This window comes from Syzygium oleosum, unplaced genomic scaffold (genome assembly GCF_021117445.2).
Source record: "Syzygium oleosum isolate NSW1041296 unplaced genomic scaffold, Sole_v2.1 Sole_v2.20, whole genome shotgun sequence".
Classification (NCBI taxonomy): domain Eukaryota; kingdom Viridiplantae; phylum Streptophyta; class Magnoliopsida; order Myrtales; family Myrtaceae; genus Syzygium; species Syzygium oleosum.
Window position 1 is genome coordinate 1,442,282 of NW_026607504.1, and position 18,597 is coordinate 1,460,878.

The following is an 18,597-nucleotide window of genomic DNA, read 5'->3' on the forward strand; positions in this document are numbered from 1 at the left end:
TTCACAAAACCAATCTAAAATTCATATCATGAATTGGTTTCACAAACCAAAACATATAACCTTTTACAGTTCAATTTATCAAACATAATACCATTCATAAATTAGGTTTATAAATCAGTACTTATAGTCTTTTGCAAATCCTTTTCACGAAGCTTTCCTCAAATCATTTGCAAATAATCAACCCCAACTATTTCATAGTATAACCAAAGGTTAAATAAATATACTCTAAACATCACTTTTCTTTTCAATGAAATATCCAATCATGGGGAAAAGTGTCAAAAACGTCCTAAACCTTTTGTATTGATGCCAATTTAGTTCTAAACCTTTTTTTGGTGCCAATTCAGTCATAAACCTTTTCATTGGTGCCAATTGAGTCATAAATCTTTTTTTGGTACCAATTTAATCCTAAACCTTTTGCATTGGTGCCAATTCAGTCCAAAATCTTTTGCATTTGTGCCAATTAGTCCTAAACCTTTTTTTGGTGCCAATTCAGTCCTAAACCTTTTGCATTTGTGCTAATTCAGTTCTTCGACACGTGAATAGCTATTAGCCGGAAGGACTGAATTGGCACCAATGCTAAAGATTTAGGACTGAATTGGTACTAATACAAAAGGTTTACAACTGAATTAGCATAAAAAAAAGTTTAGGACTAAATTGGCACTAATGCAAAAGGTTTAGGACTGAATTGATACCAATGCAAAAGGTTTAGGATTGAATTGGCACAAAAAAAAAGGGTTTAGGACTAAATTTGTATCAATGCAAAAGGTTTAGGACTGAATTGACATTAAAAAAAGGTTTCGAACTAAATTGGCACCAATGCAAAAGGTTTATGACTTTTTTAACACTTTTCTCCAAATAATGTCTCTTTCATAAATCATAACATATCTAATTCCTATATTTTTCAAGATATGAATTTACAAATTCAAAGAAAAGATAAGCACCACTCATCTAGGAAAGCTTAAACCAAACCACAAAGATTATTCGAGTCGATTAACTAGCAATCCTATCAAATAAGCAAGAAACAATATTAAAATTAAGTAAAACACTACCTCAATTACAAATCGAATAAACTAAGCTTAATTGCTAGTAAAACGGCTCCTTTATACCCACCAATTTTTAAAATTGGTTTTGATCAAATCGTATTTCGAAATTGACTTTTGTAAAATCTCATAGCTCCACAACGCCCTAAACTATCATTTTCATATAATTTCACAACCAAACAACTCCTAGATTGGACCCAAAAACTCAGATTTCACATGGATCCAAATTTAGGGCTTTCCTCCAAAAATTCTTTCGATTATATCCTTACTGGGCATGCACACGTAAAACCCCATTCTCTTCTTTTGTCGGTTTTTCTCTCTCTCTCTCTCTCTCTTTTCACTGCTCAGTTCTACAAGAAAGCTTATACATAGGTTGAGGATGGAGTGGGCTCAGGGCTTTAGGCTTAAGTGAGACTTGCAATTGGACTTATTTTCGTTTTATACATTTAAGCCCACTTGTTACATAAATGTCACTATTTCTTAATATGTGACGACACAATCTATTAGACTACTAACTTTTCGTCTCTTTATAAATTGTGCATCATTGATTCTTTTTTAATGAAACATTACTCACTTTCATTAACTAGTGAAAAGAAAGACACTTTCATAGATTTTATCAACACTTTCTCGGGATGTAGATTTAATCAACCTTTCAATGGTAATATATGAAAGTGGTTGTAACATGCTATATATTAAAAAAAATATTAAAAAATTATTTAAAAAAATGTCCACGTCAGTGCCAGTTATGTCACGTAGGATGATGGGCGTTCATGTCAGCGATTTTTGACCAAAATTAGTTTGATAGATTGAATTAGTATCGATGTGAAAATCTTTAGGACTAAATTGACTAAATTAAAAGGTTTATGACTGAATTTGTACTAATACAATAGGTTTATGGCCTTTTTTGGTACTTTTCCCGCTTATTTTCTAATTTTTCATATGGGTGACTTTAACGCATTACGGATAGTCAACAATCAAGGGTGAAAATGTCCAAACATGAAATGCAAAACCGAGTTGCCAATATTGAAAATGAGATATAGGTAGACTCCAACGTGCTTCCGCAATTGTTGAAGCAAGTCGGGTCTCTTCATATCATCTCACTGCTGTGTCCTCCCAATCACAGATTAAAGTCGTGTTATCATGACAATCAGTTGATGATGATATATGCCTGACTTGATTGAGGACTCGCCTCAAATCACTGTTGACAAAACACACCTGTGGCACCTGTTGTTGCGCCGAAAACCGAGCAAGATAAACGCTTAGCAAAGATTGAGCAGAAGTTTAGGTAGTTGCAAAGCTTGCAAAATCAAGGCTTGAGAGACCCGTCTCTCTATGCCAAGGTCAAAATGCCAACAAAATTTAAAATGTCTGATTTTGAGAAATATGATGACACCTTTTGCCCGAAAATCCATCTGCAGACTTATCTAGTTAGGATGACCCAATATGTCTGACAACGTACTCTAGAAGTTAATGGGCAGACCTCTACTACTAAGAGGTTTCCTACTAGGAAGAACAAAGAACCTGCTCTAGAAGTTAATGCAGCTTATGTTCAACCGGCTCGCACCATGACGATCAAGATCGCTCGAAGCCAACAAGATGGAAGATGCCATCTCTCTGATCAACAAAGCGGCTCTAGAAGACATTAGTTCACGCCTCTATTTGGACCTTTGTCCAAAGTCTTGTCAGTCCTACAAAAAGAGGAATTACTCTCTAACGCGCCGAAGCGACCAAATCCTGAACATTATTAGGGATACGATCTCTCTAAGAAGTGTGACTATCGCATGGGAGAAGTGAATCACTCCACTTATGTTTGCTACACTTTGAAGAATAAGGTCGAATACCTTTAAGACACGAAGATGTTCTCTTTCCATAGTTAATCAAATGTCAAGTAGAATCCTCTGCCCAACCAGCACGAAAGGGTAGATGCTGTCATTGACTAAAGAAGTTTATGTTTTTATACTCCTCTGCGAAGGAGTCTTTCTTTCTTTCTAGAATTTCAATTGTCTATTAGGATTTCATGCTTTCTGAATTTTTAAATATTTCTTATGCTTAAGATTTGATTGTTTATGCTTTCCATCCAATGATGTAATTCATTTGATTCCGTCCAATGAGATTACAAATTTATTTCCATTTTGAGGTCATGTTGAAGTATACCAAACTAGCACCGTATGAAATCCTCCAATGAAATGAAAAGACAAGGCAATGAAGTAATTTTGAAGGCTGGCCTTCTTCATGTTCCCTCCAAAATCTGTTCGAAATAAAAAAAAAATTCCAAGCATTTCTCGGACTAACCCTGTTTGTGATTCTAATCCCTTCACTTCATGTTTTGGACGTAATTCTCTGGCTTGTTACGATACGGAAGTATTTGAATACAACCAATCATGTTGCAATGATCAACATTGTAAACATACTCTCAAAAGAATAATTAATGTGGAGCAAATCTTGTTTCTACTTTTGTGAGATATTAATCCTGAAAAGTTGAATTAAATTGCATGTTAAATTAATTAAATCGAAACCCCAAAGTTGCGATTGATATGGGTTTGGGAGAGTTTGCGCTAAGTCTTTAGTTTAGTAATCCATTAGCTTTCTTTTTGGGTGTTTCACCTCTAGAAAAGTCGCAATAAGGTTGTGTATCAACAGTAACAACAAAAACTGTGCATTTGGCGATGCCGGGATTTCTTAGTTCTATGTCAACAAACGCATTCAAAGAATTACATTGTACTTCATGTTTGAGCTCACCTCAAACGCGAATATCAGGTGCATCAATATTAGTATAATCAATTAAATCTATAAATCCTTCCCGTTTAAATATGTAATAATGCATTTAGCATAACGATCGCCCAGGCGAAAAGTGGCTCCTGAACAACAAGCAATTATTCTATGTAATATTCAGAAGTCTAACTCACTAATTATACGCCAACTTGGTATCGCACATAATCAATCACCATCAAAATCAAGTGAGGATCGATCTGCCGACTGCTTAGTGCTTAATTTCATGTAAAGTTTGTTGTATAATGTCGGCTCAGTTCAATTAAAATCTAAATAGTCTTTGTAAATGCTATCAGAGAATCTTCACCTCCAAAGGCAAGCATCTTCAACCTACGACTGGCCTTGTCTTTACTCTCGGCAACCTTCCCCACCACAAGTTCAACTTCTCAGTTCTCAATTCAAAACCAAAACCAAAACCAAAACCAAAACCAAATCAAAGTTTATCAATTCATAGAAGATGGGGTCGATGACAGAATTGAAGCTCCCGTTCATAGACTGCTCGAGCCCGTGGCTCGAGCCGGGCACAGCCGAGTGGACCACCGTGAGGGACGAGGTAAAGCAAGCGCTGGAAACTTACGGCTGCTTTGAAGCCCGGTTCGAGAAGGTGCCCGTTGAACTGCAAGAGTCGATGCTTGGCTCGGTCCGGGAGGTCTTTGACTTGCCCTTGCAGACCAAGCTCCGGAACGTCTCGAGGAAGCCTTACCATGGCTATGTCGGGCAGTACCCCATGGTCCCGCTCTATGAGAGCATAGGGATCGACGACGCCGACATGTATGAGAAGGTGGATGGCGTTACCACCACCTTATGGCCCGAGGGATATCCGAATTTCAGGTAATCAAAGATTTTTAAACATAAGGATTAACTATATGTACTTTGTGCCTCGTGATTTAATTTAGAATCTAGGAATGCAAAATCCTATATCCAGGTAAATAGCTTCTTGTCTAGACAAAAGTCTTATTCGGTTGGTCCTAGGTAACTCATGTGTTAAAATTTGCTTCTCGATAGATTTAACGAGTAAGAATTATAGAGCCTTCGTCTATACGTCTAATGAAGTTCTTAGATTTTTTCTTTTTGGATGTAGATCGAATCAACCTTTGTATGGTTTACATACAAAAGTGATTGACTGAGAATGAACTCTCTCTCTCTCTCTCTCTCTCTCTCTCTCTCTCTCTCTCTCTCTCTCTCTCTCTCTCTCTCTCTCTCTCTCTCTCTCTCTCTCTCTCTCTCTGGCAGCAAAACCATACAATCATTCTCGGAGAAGTTATCAGAGTTGGATAAGATGATAAGGAGGATGATCTTGGAGACCTTCGGCGTCGAGAAATACTTGGACGAACACATGAACTCGACCAACTACCTACTTCGTGTCATGAAGTACGAAGGGCCTCAAACCACTGACACTAAGCTTGGCCTCATGTCTCACACGGACAAGAACATCCTCACCATCTTGTGTCAGAACGAAGTCGCCGGCCTCCAACTCCAGAGCAAAGAAGGCGAGTGGATCTGTGCTCGGCCCTCGACGAATTCTTTCATCGTAATGATAGGAGAATCACTTTACGTGAGTCTTATTCTTCTTCTTTTGAAGTGAATAACGAGAATTCCCGCATCTCATCAACCAATCAAGTATTCAACTATATTCAAAATATCGTTTCACAAACCGATAAGATGTTGTAATAGTGTAATAATATTTGGTTTTGATAATAAAATATTAACATGTCATATGATACAACTGTTATATGACATGTCGATTGTCAAACTTAATTTCCCTTGAGAGAACGACCGTTGTTGTGGGGCATATAATAGAGAATACGTTTCTTAACGCGTGATATGATCCTACAGGCGTGGGTCAACGGCAGATTACACTCTCCGCATCACCGAGTCATGATGAGCGGGAACAAGGCAAGGTACTCGGTTGGACTATTCTCGATCCCGAAGGGCGGGTACATAGTAAAAGCACCCGACGAATTGGTGGATGAAGAGCACCCTTTGCTCTTTAAGCCCTTTGATCATGTGGAGTTCTTGGGGTTCTACTACACTGAAGCTGGACAAAGAGCTGAATCTGCTCTCAAAACTTATTGTGGTGTTTGATGTTGGCCTACATGGTTGTTGAATGAACACTAATGTACGAATGAGTGTCTGTATTTCTGCAATTTCCTTTCAAGTTTGTAAGAAAAAGTTGTTTTCAACATTCTCCAATTAGTTAGGTGATGAGCTTTGCTGGAATGTCATGTACCAGTCGTGCTAAATGAATCCTTGTTGTGTTGGATATAAAGTTAAATATAAAGTTAAATGTTTTCGGCGGTGGGGGAGAAAGAAAAACCAAATATCCACATAATCGCCATTAGTAACATTACTTCCATTTCTTTTTTTAAGTTTAGTTCTCATTTCCTTGTAATATACTAAAAAAATTTACGGTTTAAGAAGCCTTTAAAACTATTTTACTCCAAACGATAGTTAAACACTTTATGTTTACATAATAAGTGCATACAATTTTGTTTGTGCTCATAGAATTCTCGTGAAATTTTAAAGAAATTAGGAAAATTACGTAAAATTAGCAAAAAGCAAAATTTTCTTTTTATGAAAAAGAGAAGAAAAAGATAAATAGAAAGAGGGACAAATATTTTTCAACAGATAATTACTGAATCAATACTAAACCTGTCATACGTATATCAATTCAGTACTAAATTTTCAATTTTACTAATGTAGTCCTACACTTATGCGTGAAATTTCAATATAGTCATTTTGGCTAATTGCGATCGGAAATTGCTGACCTAAGGTTTAGTCATTGCGCCGGGACAATTTGTGGATCATTAGGCAATTTTCGGCATTAATTGATCGGAAAGACTACATTTGAAATTAATTAGCAAAATTGAAAGGTATAGAAGTATTATTACTAAATTTCTCACTCTTCCAGAGACCGAACGGTGCCATGTGGAGCTTTTTGTCTAATCTATTTCGTTTTCATTTGAGCTCGTTGGTGAATTCTTCAGCTTCTTCAGCAGAGCTACGCAGCTTCAAGTGATCTTCTCTCTCTATCTCAGCTACGTTTTCCGGTAATTTCCGTTTGCTCATCATGTATATACTTCTTGGCATCGATTTACATGCACAGTTGCCTTTGACTTTTATGGGAATTATGTGGTTTCTAGAGTTAGCTTTCCTCAATTATGCGCACCTGCACGTGCATGTCGTCCCCATGGAAGCATTGTTGGTTCATGATCACTTGAATCGGATGGATGCATGGGACTGCTTATCAGTTCTTAGTAGCTCGAAACCGCATAATGTTAGCTAAGGAACATATAATTGGTTATTTTTCCGAGGTTTTGGGCAATATGGGTTTCTTTCGGTTACCAAAATGTTGTGGCTAATTGCGTGGAAATCAAATAGTTGATGTTTCGCAATCGATTTGGGCTGGTTGCAATGAGAAACTGTTGAGATTTAGAGGCGTAACACTTGAAAGTGAAAGCCTCCACTACAAAAAAACATAGATTTTGCCACGGAAATTTGCGACGGGGAATTTTTCGTCGCTAATTTGCGACGGAATTTGCCACGAAATAAAAATTCGTCGCAAATTTGCGACGGAATCCAAAAATTGTATTGCATATTCCAATCCGTCGCAAAATCCGTCGTAAATTTGCGACGGATTAATTTTCCGTCGCAAATTTGCGACGGATTCCAAAAATTGTATTGCATTTTCCAATCCGTTGCAAAATCCGTCGCAAATTTGCGACGGATTTATTTTCGTCGCAAATTTGCGACGGATTCCAAAAATTGTATTGCATTTTCCAATCCGTCGCAAATTTACGACGGATTTATTTTCCGTCGCAAATTCGTTTAGCGACGAATTTTGCCAAATTTTTCGTCGCAAAATTTGTGGCTAAAACCTTGTTTTTTTGTAGTGTTCTAAAACTAAACCTAAGTTCTTCTAAGTCTAATCACGATGATTACCATGTCTCAATCTCTCGTGATAAGGACGAGGACTACATAAGGAATATACTCCATCACAAGACAAACTAAATATTGCCTAATGAAATGAATCTAATGCAAACTAACAATTATTAATTGAAATTCAAACTAAATTGGATGATTGTCAAAAGTTCAAATTCAAAAGAGATTGGACAATTTGCTACACGTCCAATTCTAAGAGAGATTAGATATTACAAATTCAAATTAGATAAGAAGATCTATTATAAACTCAAGATATTAGATAATTAATCTATTAAAATGTTCTCGTCCCAAATAAGCTTTTTTAGATTCGATAGGTGCAAATCTTATCTTATTTTTTTTTTCAAGACTTAGATATAGATAACACAGATATCTATTTAGTTGAATATGGCGGTTTCCTCCGCACGTAGCTCTTATGTATGCGTAAATATATGGGTAAATAAATTATAGCAATTTTCAAATAGATCGGAATCGGGTGGATGTATGAAATGTAAAGTCAATGTATCTATATGGGGATTTCTATAGGAGATCATATAAAAGAGATATTCTCATTTAGACATAACCAATTTGATCTAACCAATTAGATGAATTACTCCTAAAGGGTTACATCCGAATGATGAGTGAATAGAGGGCATGCATTCTATTAGAGAAATATTTAGAAGATTCCCTATATTTCCTTTAATTGATTGTAATTGATATTTTCCCTTTTAGATACTCATCCTATAAAATTGAAAAATAGGTTCGTGTACTCTTCATTTTACAATGATATATATATATACATATATATATATATATATATATATATATATATATATATTGCTCTTAATTTTTTTTTATCACATTCTTGACTTTGTATTAGAGCACTATTGTTAATTGAGAAAGCGTCAATCGAGTCTGTTTGTAACAACGACATCCACATCAGTTATGCTTCTCCACAGTGTTCGTAATGCTAGTCACATCGGCCCATTTTGCAACAACCTCCCGTAGTTGTTTGACATTCCTCCGCTGCTCTAATGAAAAAAAAAAAACATCACCAGACTTGCCGCCCTTAGACGAATTAGATCATGACATTTACTAATTCGTCAAATATGAGTAATGTGTCATTATATGTAAAAGTGTAGAAGCATATCTACTCAAGGTTCCGACTGAATTAGCAACGGATTTGAAAAATTGGTCGGTATAAACATTTCCGTCGAAAAAAAATCCGTTGCAAATTAGCAACGGATTTGAAAAAATGGGCACCATGTGCCCCGAAGATCACTTCCGTCGCAAATTTGCAACGGGAAAAAAAATCCGTCGCAAAAATTTGCGACGGAAAAAAAATCCGTCGCAAAAATTTGCGACAGAAAAAAAAATCCGTCGCAAATTTTTGCGAAGGAAAAAAAAATCCTTCGCAAATTTGCGACGGAAACAAAATCCGTCGATTTCCTCTAGGGTTCATCGAGGAGGCCTTCGAGTTCGTCGCGCATGAGGCGGCGGAGAGGGACGTCGCGGCGGTGTTGAGGGCGGTGAGGGAGAAGCAGAAGCAGAAGCTGAGGTAGGTCGAGAGGGAGAAGGAGAGGGAGCGGGAGAGGGCTAAGAAGGCAAAGGCGGCGGCGGCGGCTAAGAAGGTGGAGGAAGAGAAGAAGGTGCAGGAGGTGGAGATGAACGATGCGGAGGAAGAGAAGGAGGAGAAGAGTGGAGCGATAGGTAAGGGCTTTTGATTTTTCTTGGACAGTGTCGTGATTTGTTGCTTGCTACGCATGAGCGCGATGAGTGCCTGTCGAGACGCTGCTGGGGGGTTGAGACATTTGGGAGATTAGATGAGAAGTACATTACATAGTGATCGCTCATGATGTGGCTCTTTTCTCCTGCTATAGTTAGGCTGTGACGGTTTCGTGGCCGTAGTAATCTATATAGCTTGGATGTTTTCTCTGGTTGGCTATTTAATGGCGATGGGCAGGGAAAATGTTTCATTCTATTATGCTATCGATTTCGCTAAAGTGTGGATATTCTTTGATGGGTACTTGCTCCTTTGTTCAGCAATCTGAACTCTCCCGAATAATTAAATTTCTCTTGTGTTGATCTCTCCTATAATCTGTTTAAGCGTGCATTGGCTTATTCAAGTACTCTAGTGATGGAAGGTTTGCTGTAAGCTTCTTGCTTTTGGTTTTGGAGATGTCTTCTCGTTGCAGTGTTTGGTTCTTGCAAGTTTTTTGCGTGCTTATGCTTGATTGGATCTCCCATTTTCCTTGGAAATTAGGAAAAGAAGCTACTTTGCAAGTGTCATCTTGTTTTTTTTTGTCATACGAGCTGGAAAACTAGGTGATTCTGATTATGGATCAACTGTAATCATAGAATGTCTGATTGTTTTGTGGAACTTCGGGATTGGTTAGTGCCTTTCCGCCTTTGGGATTTAGCATGGCTGGACAAAAGATTTAGTACTCATAATTAAAATTGTTAAAGACCAATTAAAAAGTGATAACTTTACCACCTCAGCATCAACATTTGATATGGACCAATAGTTATGACTTTGACAATCCCCATGCCCAAATTGTGAACTGAGCCTGATTTTAGCTCTTGCATTGAGTATGATTCAGATAGCTTTAGCTGAGATGACCAGTTAGGTTACCCAGTGTGCTTTGGAAAGTACAACTCTATAAGAGACTGTCTTGTTATGATTCCTTTTACAAGGTGGATGCATATGTTTAGTAGACATATTGTGTAAAATATACCACGTTGCCTCCGTAGTTGCTCTGACATTGTTTCTGGTTGAACAGTGCCAAACAAAGGCAATGGCCTTGATCTTGAGAGTTATTCCTGGACTCAGACTCTGCAGGAGGTTACCGTCCATGTTCCAGTTCCTAAGGGTACTAAAGGAAGGTTTGTGGTATGCGACATAAAGAAAAACCACTTGAAAGTTGGACTCAAGGGTCAACCTCCTGTCATAGAAGCGAGTGTGCGTAATTTGAGTTTATTTAATCAGCTTGCTTTATTTACATAACTCTCTTGACCATGTACGATTACTTGCAGGGGGAGCTTATCCAGGCTGTCAAGCCTGATGATTGTTATTGGAGTTTAGGTACGTAGTGGATTGAGTCAAGAATATCACATGGCATATGAATTCAAACACAAACAAGAATGATCTGCCTCCTGTTGTTAAGTTAATGGTATTATGAGTCAATTTCATGTTGCGCGATCATCTTAACGTTGTGAATCTACAGAGGACCAGAGTGCGATCTTCATTCTCCTGACTAAGCACAATCAAATGGAGTGGTGGAAATCTTTGGTCAAAGGGGATCCTGAAATTGATACTCAGAAGGTAGAACCAGAGAATAGCAAATTGTCTGACCTGGACCCAGAAACTCGACAGACAGTTGAAAAGATGATGGTAAGTGGCTCTCTTTCTTAAGCTCCTCCTGGGTATTAACTAAACAAACACACATTGCATGTATTTTGTTATGTGCATGTAGACGAGCACAATGCTGGTGGCCTTGGAGTGTTTGCATTTCTCCTTGCAAATACAATACTGACATTTTGCTTTTAACTTATCAGTTTGATCAGAGACAAAAGGCAATGGGCCTTCCTACCAGTGATGAGATGCAGAAACAGGAGATTCTAAAGAAGTTCATGGCAGAGGTGGATATTGGTTGCTTTTCTTATTGATGAGCGTTCTTGTATCTGTAGATCAACGTTGCTAATTTCTTCTTTCTGGCGACCTCTCTTGCAGCATCCAGAGATGGACTTCTCAAGAGCAAAGATTCCAGAGAAGGTTAGAAGGTTTGGCTGCTACACTTGGTGGAGCCAAGAACATATTCTGTGAACTTTTTTCTGATAACAAGGCTGATAACGCCTTTTAGTTGGATAGTTCCTCAATTGAGAAGGTCTATCTTGAAGAGGAAGAATGCACCTTTCAGTTTGGTTCTTTATTTATGTCATTCTTGTGGAAAATGTAGATGAATGTATTTCATTTTCATATTATTATAATATTTTGATGTTATTAAGTGCTTAATCAATGTTAAATATAAATTCCAAAAATTAATTTTGCTTTTAATTAGGTTTAAAATCGAAAAATAAAATAAATGATTTTATCGTACGATCACAAATTACAAAAGTTCATTGCAAAAATAAAATTTCGTCGCTAATTTCGTCCCTAAATGATAATCGTCGCAGAGTTCGTCGCTAAAGAATTAATAAAAAATCGTCGCTAAATTCGTTCATAAATAATGTTGATGGCAAATGTAAAAAAATTTGGTGGCAAATTAGTGACGAATTTTGCCACGAATAAGTTTGCCGCAAATTACTGACAATTTTTTTTTTGGCAAATTAGCGACGAATTTTGCGACGAATCGTCGCTAATCCATTGTTTTTTTGTAGTGACATTTTGCGACGAATTTTGCAACGAATTTTGCGACGAATAAAGTTCGTGGCTAATTTTGCGACGGATTTTGCGACGAATAAAGTTCGTGGCTAATTTGCGACGAATTATTTGCGATGAATTTTGAGACGAAATTTGCGATGAATTTTGCGACGAATAAAGTTCGTGGCTAATTTGCGACGAATTATTTGCGACGAATTTTTTTCCGTCGCAAATTTGCGACGACCTATTAGCGACGGAATTTTTTCCGTCACTAAATTCGTCGCAAATTCGATTTGCGATGGATTTTCCCAAATTTTTCGTTGCAAAATTCGTCGCAAAAATCATGTTTTTTTGTGGTGCTCGATCGTCGGTAATTATCGTCGGCAACTCTTAAAGGTGAACGACTTTAATTGGTAACTCTCAAGGAAAAACATTCAAGGAGAGGGGAGGAATAAACTATTTTAGTATGACTTGATTCACCTTACAAATACTTCAACTAGACTTGCCTTTATATAGGCATAATACATGACTCTTGATATGACTCATAAATGACTATACATGTATATGATATTAACTAGATATCGAAATACGAAAGGTCAAGATAAAAAACAAACAATCACATTAACTAGTCATTGAAATACAAAATGTCAAGACTAATCAAGAATGATCTAGAGAGATAAGACGGTGATATCTTCAATACTCCCCCTAACCGACTACTCTCTCTTAGGACAAATTTTGAAACCATACCAAGTTGAGTCTGAAACTCTTCAAATTTCACAGCTGCAAGTCCTTTGGTGAAGATGTCTGCAGATTGATCACTTGTCTTGGAGTACTCCATCTTTATCTCTCCCTGTAAGACTTTTTCTCGCAAAAAATGATAGTGCACTTCCACATGCTTAGTCCTCGCATGGAAAATTGGATTCTCTGCCAAGCTTATTGCCGATAGATTATCACGGTATAACCGTGGCGAGTATTCAATTGGTTGATGAAGATCTTCCATTAGTTGTACGAGCCACGTACTCTCTTGAGCTGCCATTGTCGCTCCTCTATATTCAGCTTCCGTAGTAGACAGTGAATCAGTCACCTGTCTTTTACTACACCAAGACACCACCGTTGATTCGAGGCTAAACATGTATCCAGTAGTTGATCGTCGTGTGTCATGATCTCCAGCAAAGTCAGCATCGCAATGACCTACTAATTCAGACAATGCTTCTTTCTTATACAAGAGCCCAAAGTCAAATGTACCCTTTACATACCTTAACATGCGCTTGACTGCATCCAAGCGAGACTTTCGTGGTTTCTCCATGAATCGGCTTGCTACTCCCACCGCGAAGGCAATGTCAGGTCATGTTATGGTTAGGTATATAAGGCTACCCACCAATTGCCTGTACATAGTTGAGTCTTCTAGTTCTCGACCTTCATTTGCACATAGCTTTACATTTCCATCCACCGGAGTAGAAATAGGCTTGCAATCAAGCATCCCAAACTTTTCTAGGAGATCTCGGGTATACTTTTGCTGACATAGGAATAGACCATCCTTTGTTTGCTCAACCTCGAGTCCTAGAAAATGTTTCAGTTGTCCAAGTTCTTTCATTTGAAACCACACTAAGAGATTGGCTCTGAGTTGACGCATCTCTTCTACATCATTTCCAGTGATGGTTAGATCATCTACATAAATCAATACAATTGCAAGCTTGCCATCTTCTGCCTTCACAGACAAGCTCGAGTCAGCTGGTGCTACTGAATATCTACTTTGCACCAAGAATTCAGCAATCTTCCCGTACGATGCTCTTGGGGCTTGCTTTAAGCCATAAAGAGCTTTCTTCAACTTGCAAACGTGATTTGGATAAGCCTTGCTCGTAAAACCATCCGGCTGCTCCATGTATATATCTCGATCTAGTTCTCCGTGCAAGAAAGCGTTCTTCACGTCCATTTGCCATAACTTCCATGACTTGCTTGCTGCATGTGCTAATAGGACTCGAACTGTGGTAACCTTTGCTACCGGGCTAAAGGTTTCATCATAATCTAGGCCATACTTTTGAGAAAAACCTCGTGCAACCAATCTTGCCTAATATCATTCTATTGACCCATCTGGTCGAGTTTTAATTTTGTAAATCCACTTGCAAGATATAGGACATACCTCTTTAGGCTTTGGCACCAAATCCCACGTCCCGTTCTTCCTTAGTGCTTGGAATTCTTCCTCCATGGCCTTCTTCCATTGCGGGCTGTATTCGATTACTCCAACATTTTCAGTTAATGCTGCGTTTGCATATTTGGGATTTGGTTTCTTTTGCCTTGTTGATCTTCGAAGGTGAGGTTCTTGCTTTTTAGGTTCTTCTACCGGACATGATTGAAGCTCTTCTATCATTCTCGGACGTACACCGGTTCGCCATGGACTCTTTGAACTTTCTGGTGACAATGCCTCGACTTGTTCTCCACCGGCTGCAGGTTCATTTTCAACTTCAATCGGCTGATGCTTTTTGAACTCATCATTTTCTGTCATCCTTTCATGAACCTCTTCTTCGATTTGCTTTGAATTTGGTAATTCAGCAGCATGTGATGACCACCATGATGATAGTTCGTCGAACACCACATTTTCTGGAAGTGTAACATCTCCCTGTTGTAGGATCACAAAACTTCCACCCTTTCCGTTGATCATCGTAGCTCACAAATATGCAACGAATTGCCTTCTTATCAAATTTATTGCGTAAAATTTGTTGCGTAAATGATATGGTACAAATGCATAGCATACGCATCCAAATACTCGAAAATGACTTACCGTGGGCCTGCGATTCCGCAACTTCTCATATGGTGACATAAAGCCAAGCCTTGCTTGAGGTAGCCTGTTGATCAAGTGCGCTGCTGTCTTCGTACATTCAGCCCAAAATTTAGGTGGAACATTCTTTGCATGTAGCATGCTCCTATAGGTCTCCACCAAATGCTGATTCTTTCTCTCGGCAACTCCGTTTTGTTGTGGCATATGCGGATAAGTAAATTGTCGACGTATCTTGGAATCTTGCAAATACTTTGTGAATTCATGAGAAGTAAACTCTCCCCCATTATCAGTACGAAAGTACAATATTTTCTTGCTTACTTCTCTTTCCACTTTTTCTCTAAACTACTGAAATTTGTTAAATGCCGCCGATTTTTCTTTCATAAAATCAATCCAAATGTACCTGGAAAAGTCATCAATGAACATTATCATGTACTTTGATCCTCTGACTGATGATTGCTCTACCGGACCAAATACATCTGAGTGGATGAGTTTGAGAGGCATATTGGCTCGAAATGCAGACTCCTCGTATGGAAGCTGATGTGCCTTCCCTTATTGGCATCCGGCACAAACTACGTCTTCTTGAACTTCCATGTGAAGGAGAGCCTTCAGCATGTCTTTCTCCATCATCACCTTCAACTTATGGTAGCTTACATGGCCAAGCTGTGCATGCCACAAATCAGGTGTATCACTCTTTCGAGTTTTGCCTATGTATGTTGTCTGTGCTGATATCACATAGATAGACTCGAGTCGACACCCCTCCATGATTGGTATAACAATGGGTTTCACATCGCGGTACACCTTAACGTCTTTTGGACCAAACACCACATAATTTCCCGAGTTTGTAAGTTGAGACACAGATAGTAGATTTTTCTTCATCCCCAGCACATGATACACATTTTTCAGCTCAAATTAATGTGAACTGAATTGGGGTGTTATCACCGTTTGGCCGACATGAGTAATCGACAACCTTGAGTTGTCCGCAGTGATAACTACTCGCGCACCAGTGTACTTTGACATGTTTGTTAGCTTACCTTGATCTCTGGTCATATGATTTGAACACCCTGAATCAACTATCCAATCAATATCATAATTGATCGATTTATCACTTACTGTGATGAGAGCCGTTGCATCTTTTAACTCGGTGGTAGAAGAGCCTGCAAGCTCTTCTTGTTCCTCCACGGCAATAGACGCCTGGAAATCCCACTCCTCTTCGCTATCATTTTTCTTAGATGCTACAACATTTCCTTCAACTCCTTTGACTCGACAATCTTTGGCAAAATGGCCAACTTTACCGCAGATGTAACATCGTCCGTTATGTCTTCTGTTGCTTTTTATCTCCATTGCTAACTTTGTTGCGATTTTGAAAAGCTCCCCTTGGCCAAAGGCTACTCCCTTCTGATCGCTTTTGCCAGTCTTCATGACTTTTCTTCTGTTTGTCATCTCTACTACCTGCACCAATTCTCCTTTGACCCTTGAACCCTCTTTTATTACTAAAGAGGGCATTTTCATCTTCCTTAACCGAGACTTTAGACATTTGTCTATCTAAAGCCTCTTGATTGGCCAATATATTCTCTGACTTGGTTAGAGTTGGCTCAGTTGCCCATCCACGGGTGGCCGTAACAATATCATTGTACTTCAGCCTTAACCCATGAATGATGATTATTCTCATCCTTATCTCAGAGATGGCATTCTCAGGATCTAGCTTTGAAATTTCATCACAAATAGATTTAATTTTGGAGAAATATTGACTTACCGTCATATTTTGTTGTGACACCAACAGCAATTCATTCTCCAACCTTTGCAACTTGGCATCGTTTGACCTCACAAATAGCGCTGCCAAGTTATCCCATGCCTCTTTTGGAGTCCTCACGCTCTTTATATGCTGCATTAATTCATCTTCAACAGTCACAAAAAGAGCATAAAGAGCTTTACCCGCTTTGATGGTCCATCTCCTTAACTCGCCATCATTCGTGGGTGGTATGGTGTTGCCCCCGCCAACAATATCCCACAAATCTTGTCCCAACAAGTAAAATTGCATGTGGGAACTCCAATTATTATAATTGGAGTTGTTGAGCTTCTCGACCCCATTCATCGAACTTGAAATGTCTGCCATCGAACTTGGATATAATGCCCGGCACTACACCAATTTAGCTTGGTCCCAGACCAATGAATCACAGTCCCTGTCTTTGCAATGACAGAATTTTGGCGTTCTCCGGTCCCTAACCGTTTGCTCACGTACAATGGTCCTCGGCTCCTGGGCTCGGATACCACTTGTTGAGATTTAGAGACATAACACTTGAAAGTGAAAGCCTCAATCGTCGGTAACTATCGTTGGCAACTCTTGAAGGTGAACAACTTTAATTGGTAACTCTTAAGGAAAAACACTCAAGGAGAGGAGAGGAATAAACTATATTATTGTGACTTGATTCACCTTACAAATACTTCAACTAGACTTGCATTTATATAGGCATAATACATGACTCTTGATATGACTCATAAATGACTATACATGTATCTTATATTAACTAGATATCGAAACACGAAAGGTCAAGACCAAATACAAATAATTACATTAACTAGTCATTGAAATACGAAAGGTCAAGACTAATCAAGAATGATCTAGAGAGATAAGACAATGATATCTTCAATAGAAACTATCAGATGGAGCGGCCAGGCGATGTACATGATTGAGCAAAGCCAAGCGGATTATTATGAGGGTGGAATTGTGTTTTGTTAGGAGTTGCTTCGTATTTACAATTTAAAGCAAGGCCGAGTCATGATTAATCCGCTATGCCGGGGCATTTGCACATGGCGTAGACACTCCATCTGACATGTAGTTGATCTGGAGGAGCAAAACCTTTTTTTTTAAAAGAATCGAGCAAATTTGTTAGACAACCTCGGGCGCGGAAGCAGCAGAACCTTATTGCTTAAGGTTGTGTTGCTTATGACTTTTGCTTCTCTAGTCATGAATAGATTCACCTTTTTGAATAGCATAGCCATCAACCTTGGAAGTAGCACTATAAAACATAATGAATCCTATGCAGAGGAATCTACTGTTTGTCATTGAATCTTAGGTCCTTTTTGAATAGGCTCAGATTTTCAGAGTTTTTGGAAGTGTTAATTTTAGTCTGGAAGTATAAGTGGAGAATGCTTCTCTTATCCAGAGGTTATGGTCAATCAACTGTAAATTCATTTGCCAAGAAAATTTCCCCTTGCTAGATACATTTGCAATCAGTTAGGGTTTTCCGTGAAGTCATTTTTGGGGAGTCCTATTTATACTGCGGCTAGGTTTTTTCATTGATTAAGAGAGATTTTCGTTTTGGGAGAGATTTGTGAGTCGTGAGGTTTTGTTAAGTCGTTTTTTTGACTTCTGAAAACTGTACTCTTTTTTATTATAGTGGAATCTTATTTTGCCTCGCCCGTGGATTGTGATCGAACCATGTAAATTCTTGTGTTATGTATTTGTTTTTTCGCGTTTGTTTCGAACAACTGGTATCAAAGCCTAGTTCGATTCTAGGGTTCTTTGAGATGGCATCTTTGAAGTTTCAAATCTCATCTTCTGACGGACAGAACAACTTCGGAATATGGAGAATAAAGATGAAGGCTTTATTGAGGCGAGAGGGTACGGTTAGGGCGTTGGACGGAAAATATCCAGACGATATGACCTCGGCTGAGATTGCAGAGATGGACAAAAAGGCGCATAGTGCGATCCAGTTGTCTCTAGATGACAAGGT

The 18,597-nt window shown here is 38.5% G+C and overlaps 1 protein-coding gene and 1 pseudogene across 1 annotated transcript; both read left to right on the forward strand.

The window, feature by feature from the left end:
- Positions 1-4,266: 4,266 nt before the first annotated feature.
- On the forward strand, positions 4,267-5,894 carry LOC115683959 (probable 2-oxoglutarate-dependent dioxygenase AOP1). The gene is made up of 3 exons (XM_030608619.2): positions 4,267-4,640; positions 5,043-5,364; positions 5,646-5,894. Exons 1-3 carry the CDS (start codon positions 4,267-4,269, stop codon positions 5,892-5,894), a joined length of 945 nt encoding a protein of 314 aa, XP_030464479.1.
- A 3,284-nt stretch (positions 5,895-9,178) lies between these two features.
- Positions 9,179-11,739, forward strand: LOC130134678 (protein BOBBER 1-like; annotated as a pseudogene).
- Positions 11,740-18,597: the final 6,858 nt, after the last annotated feature.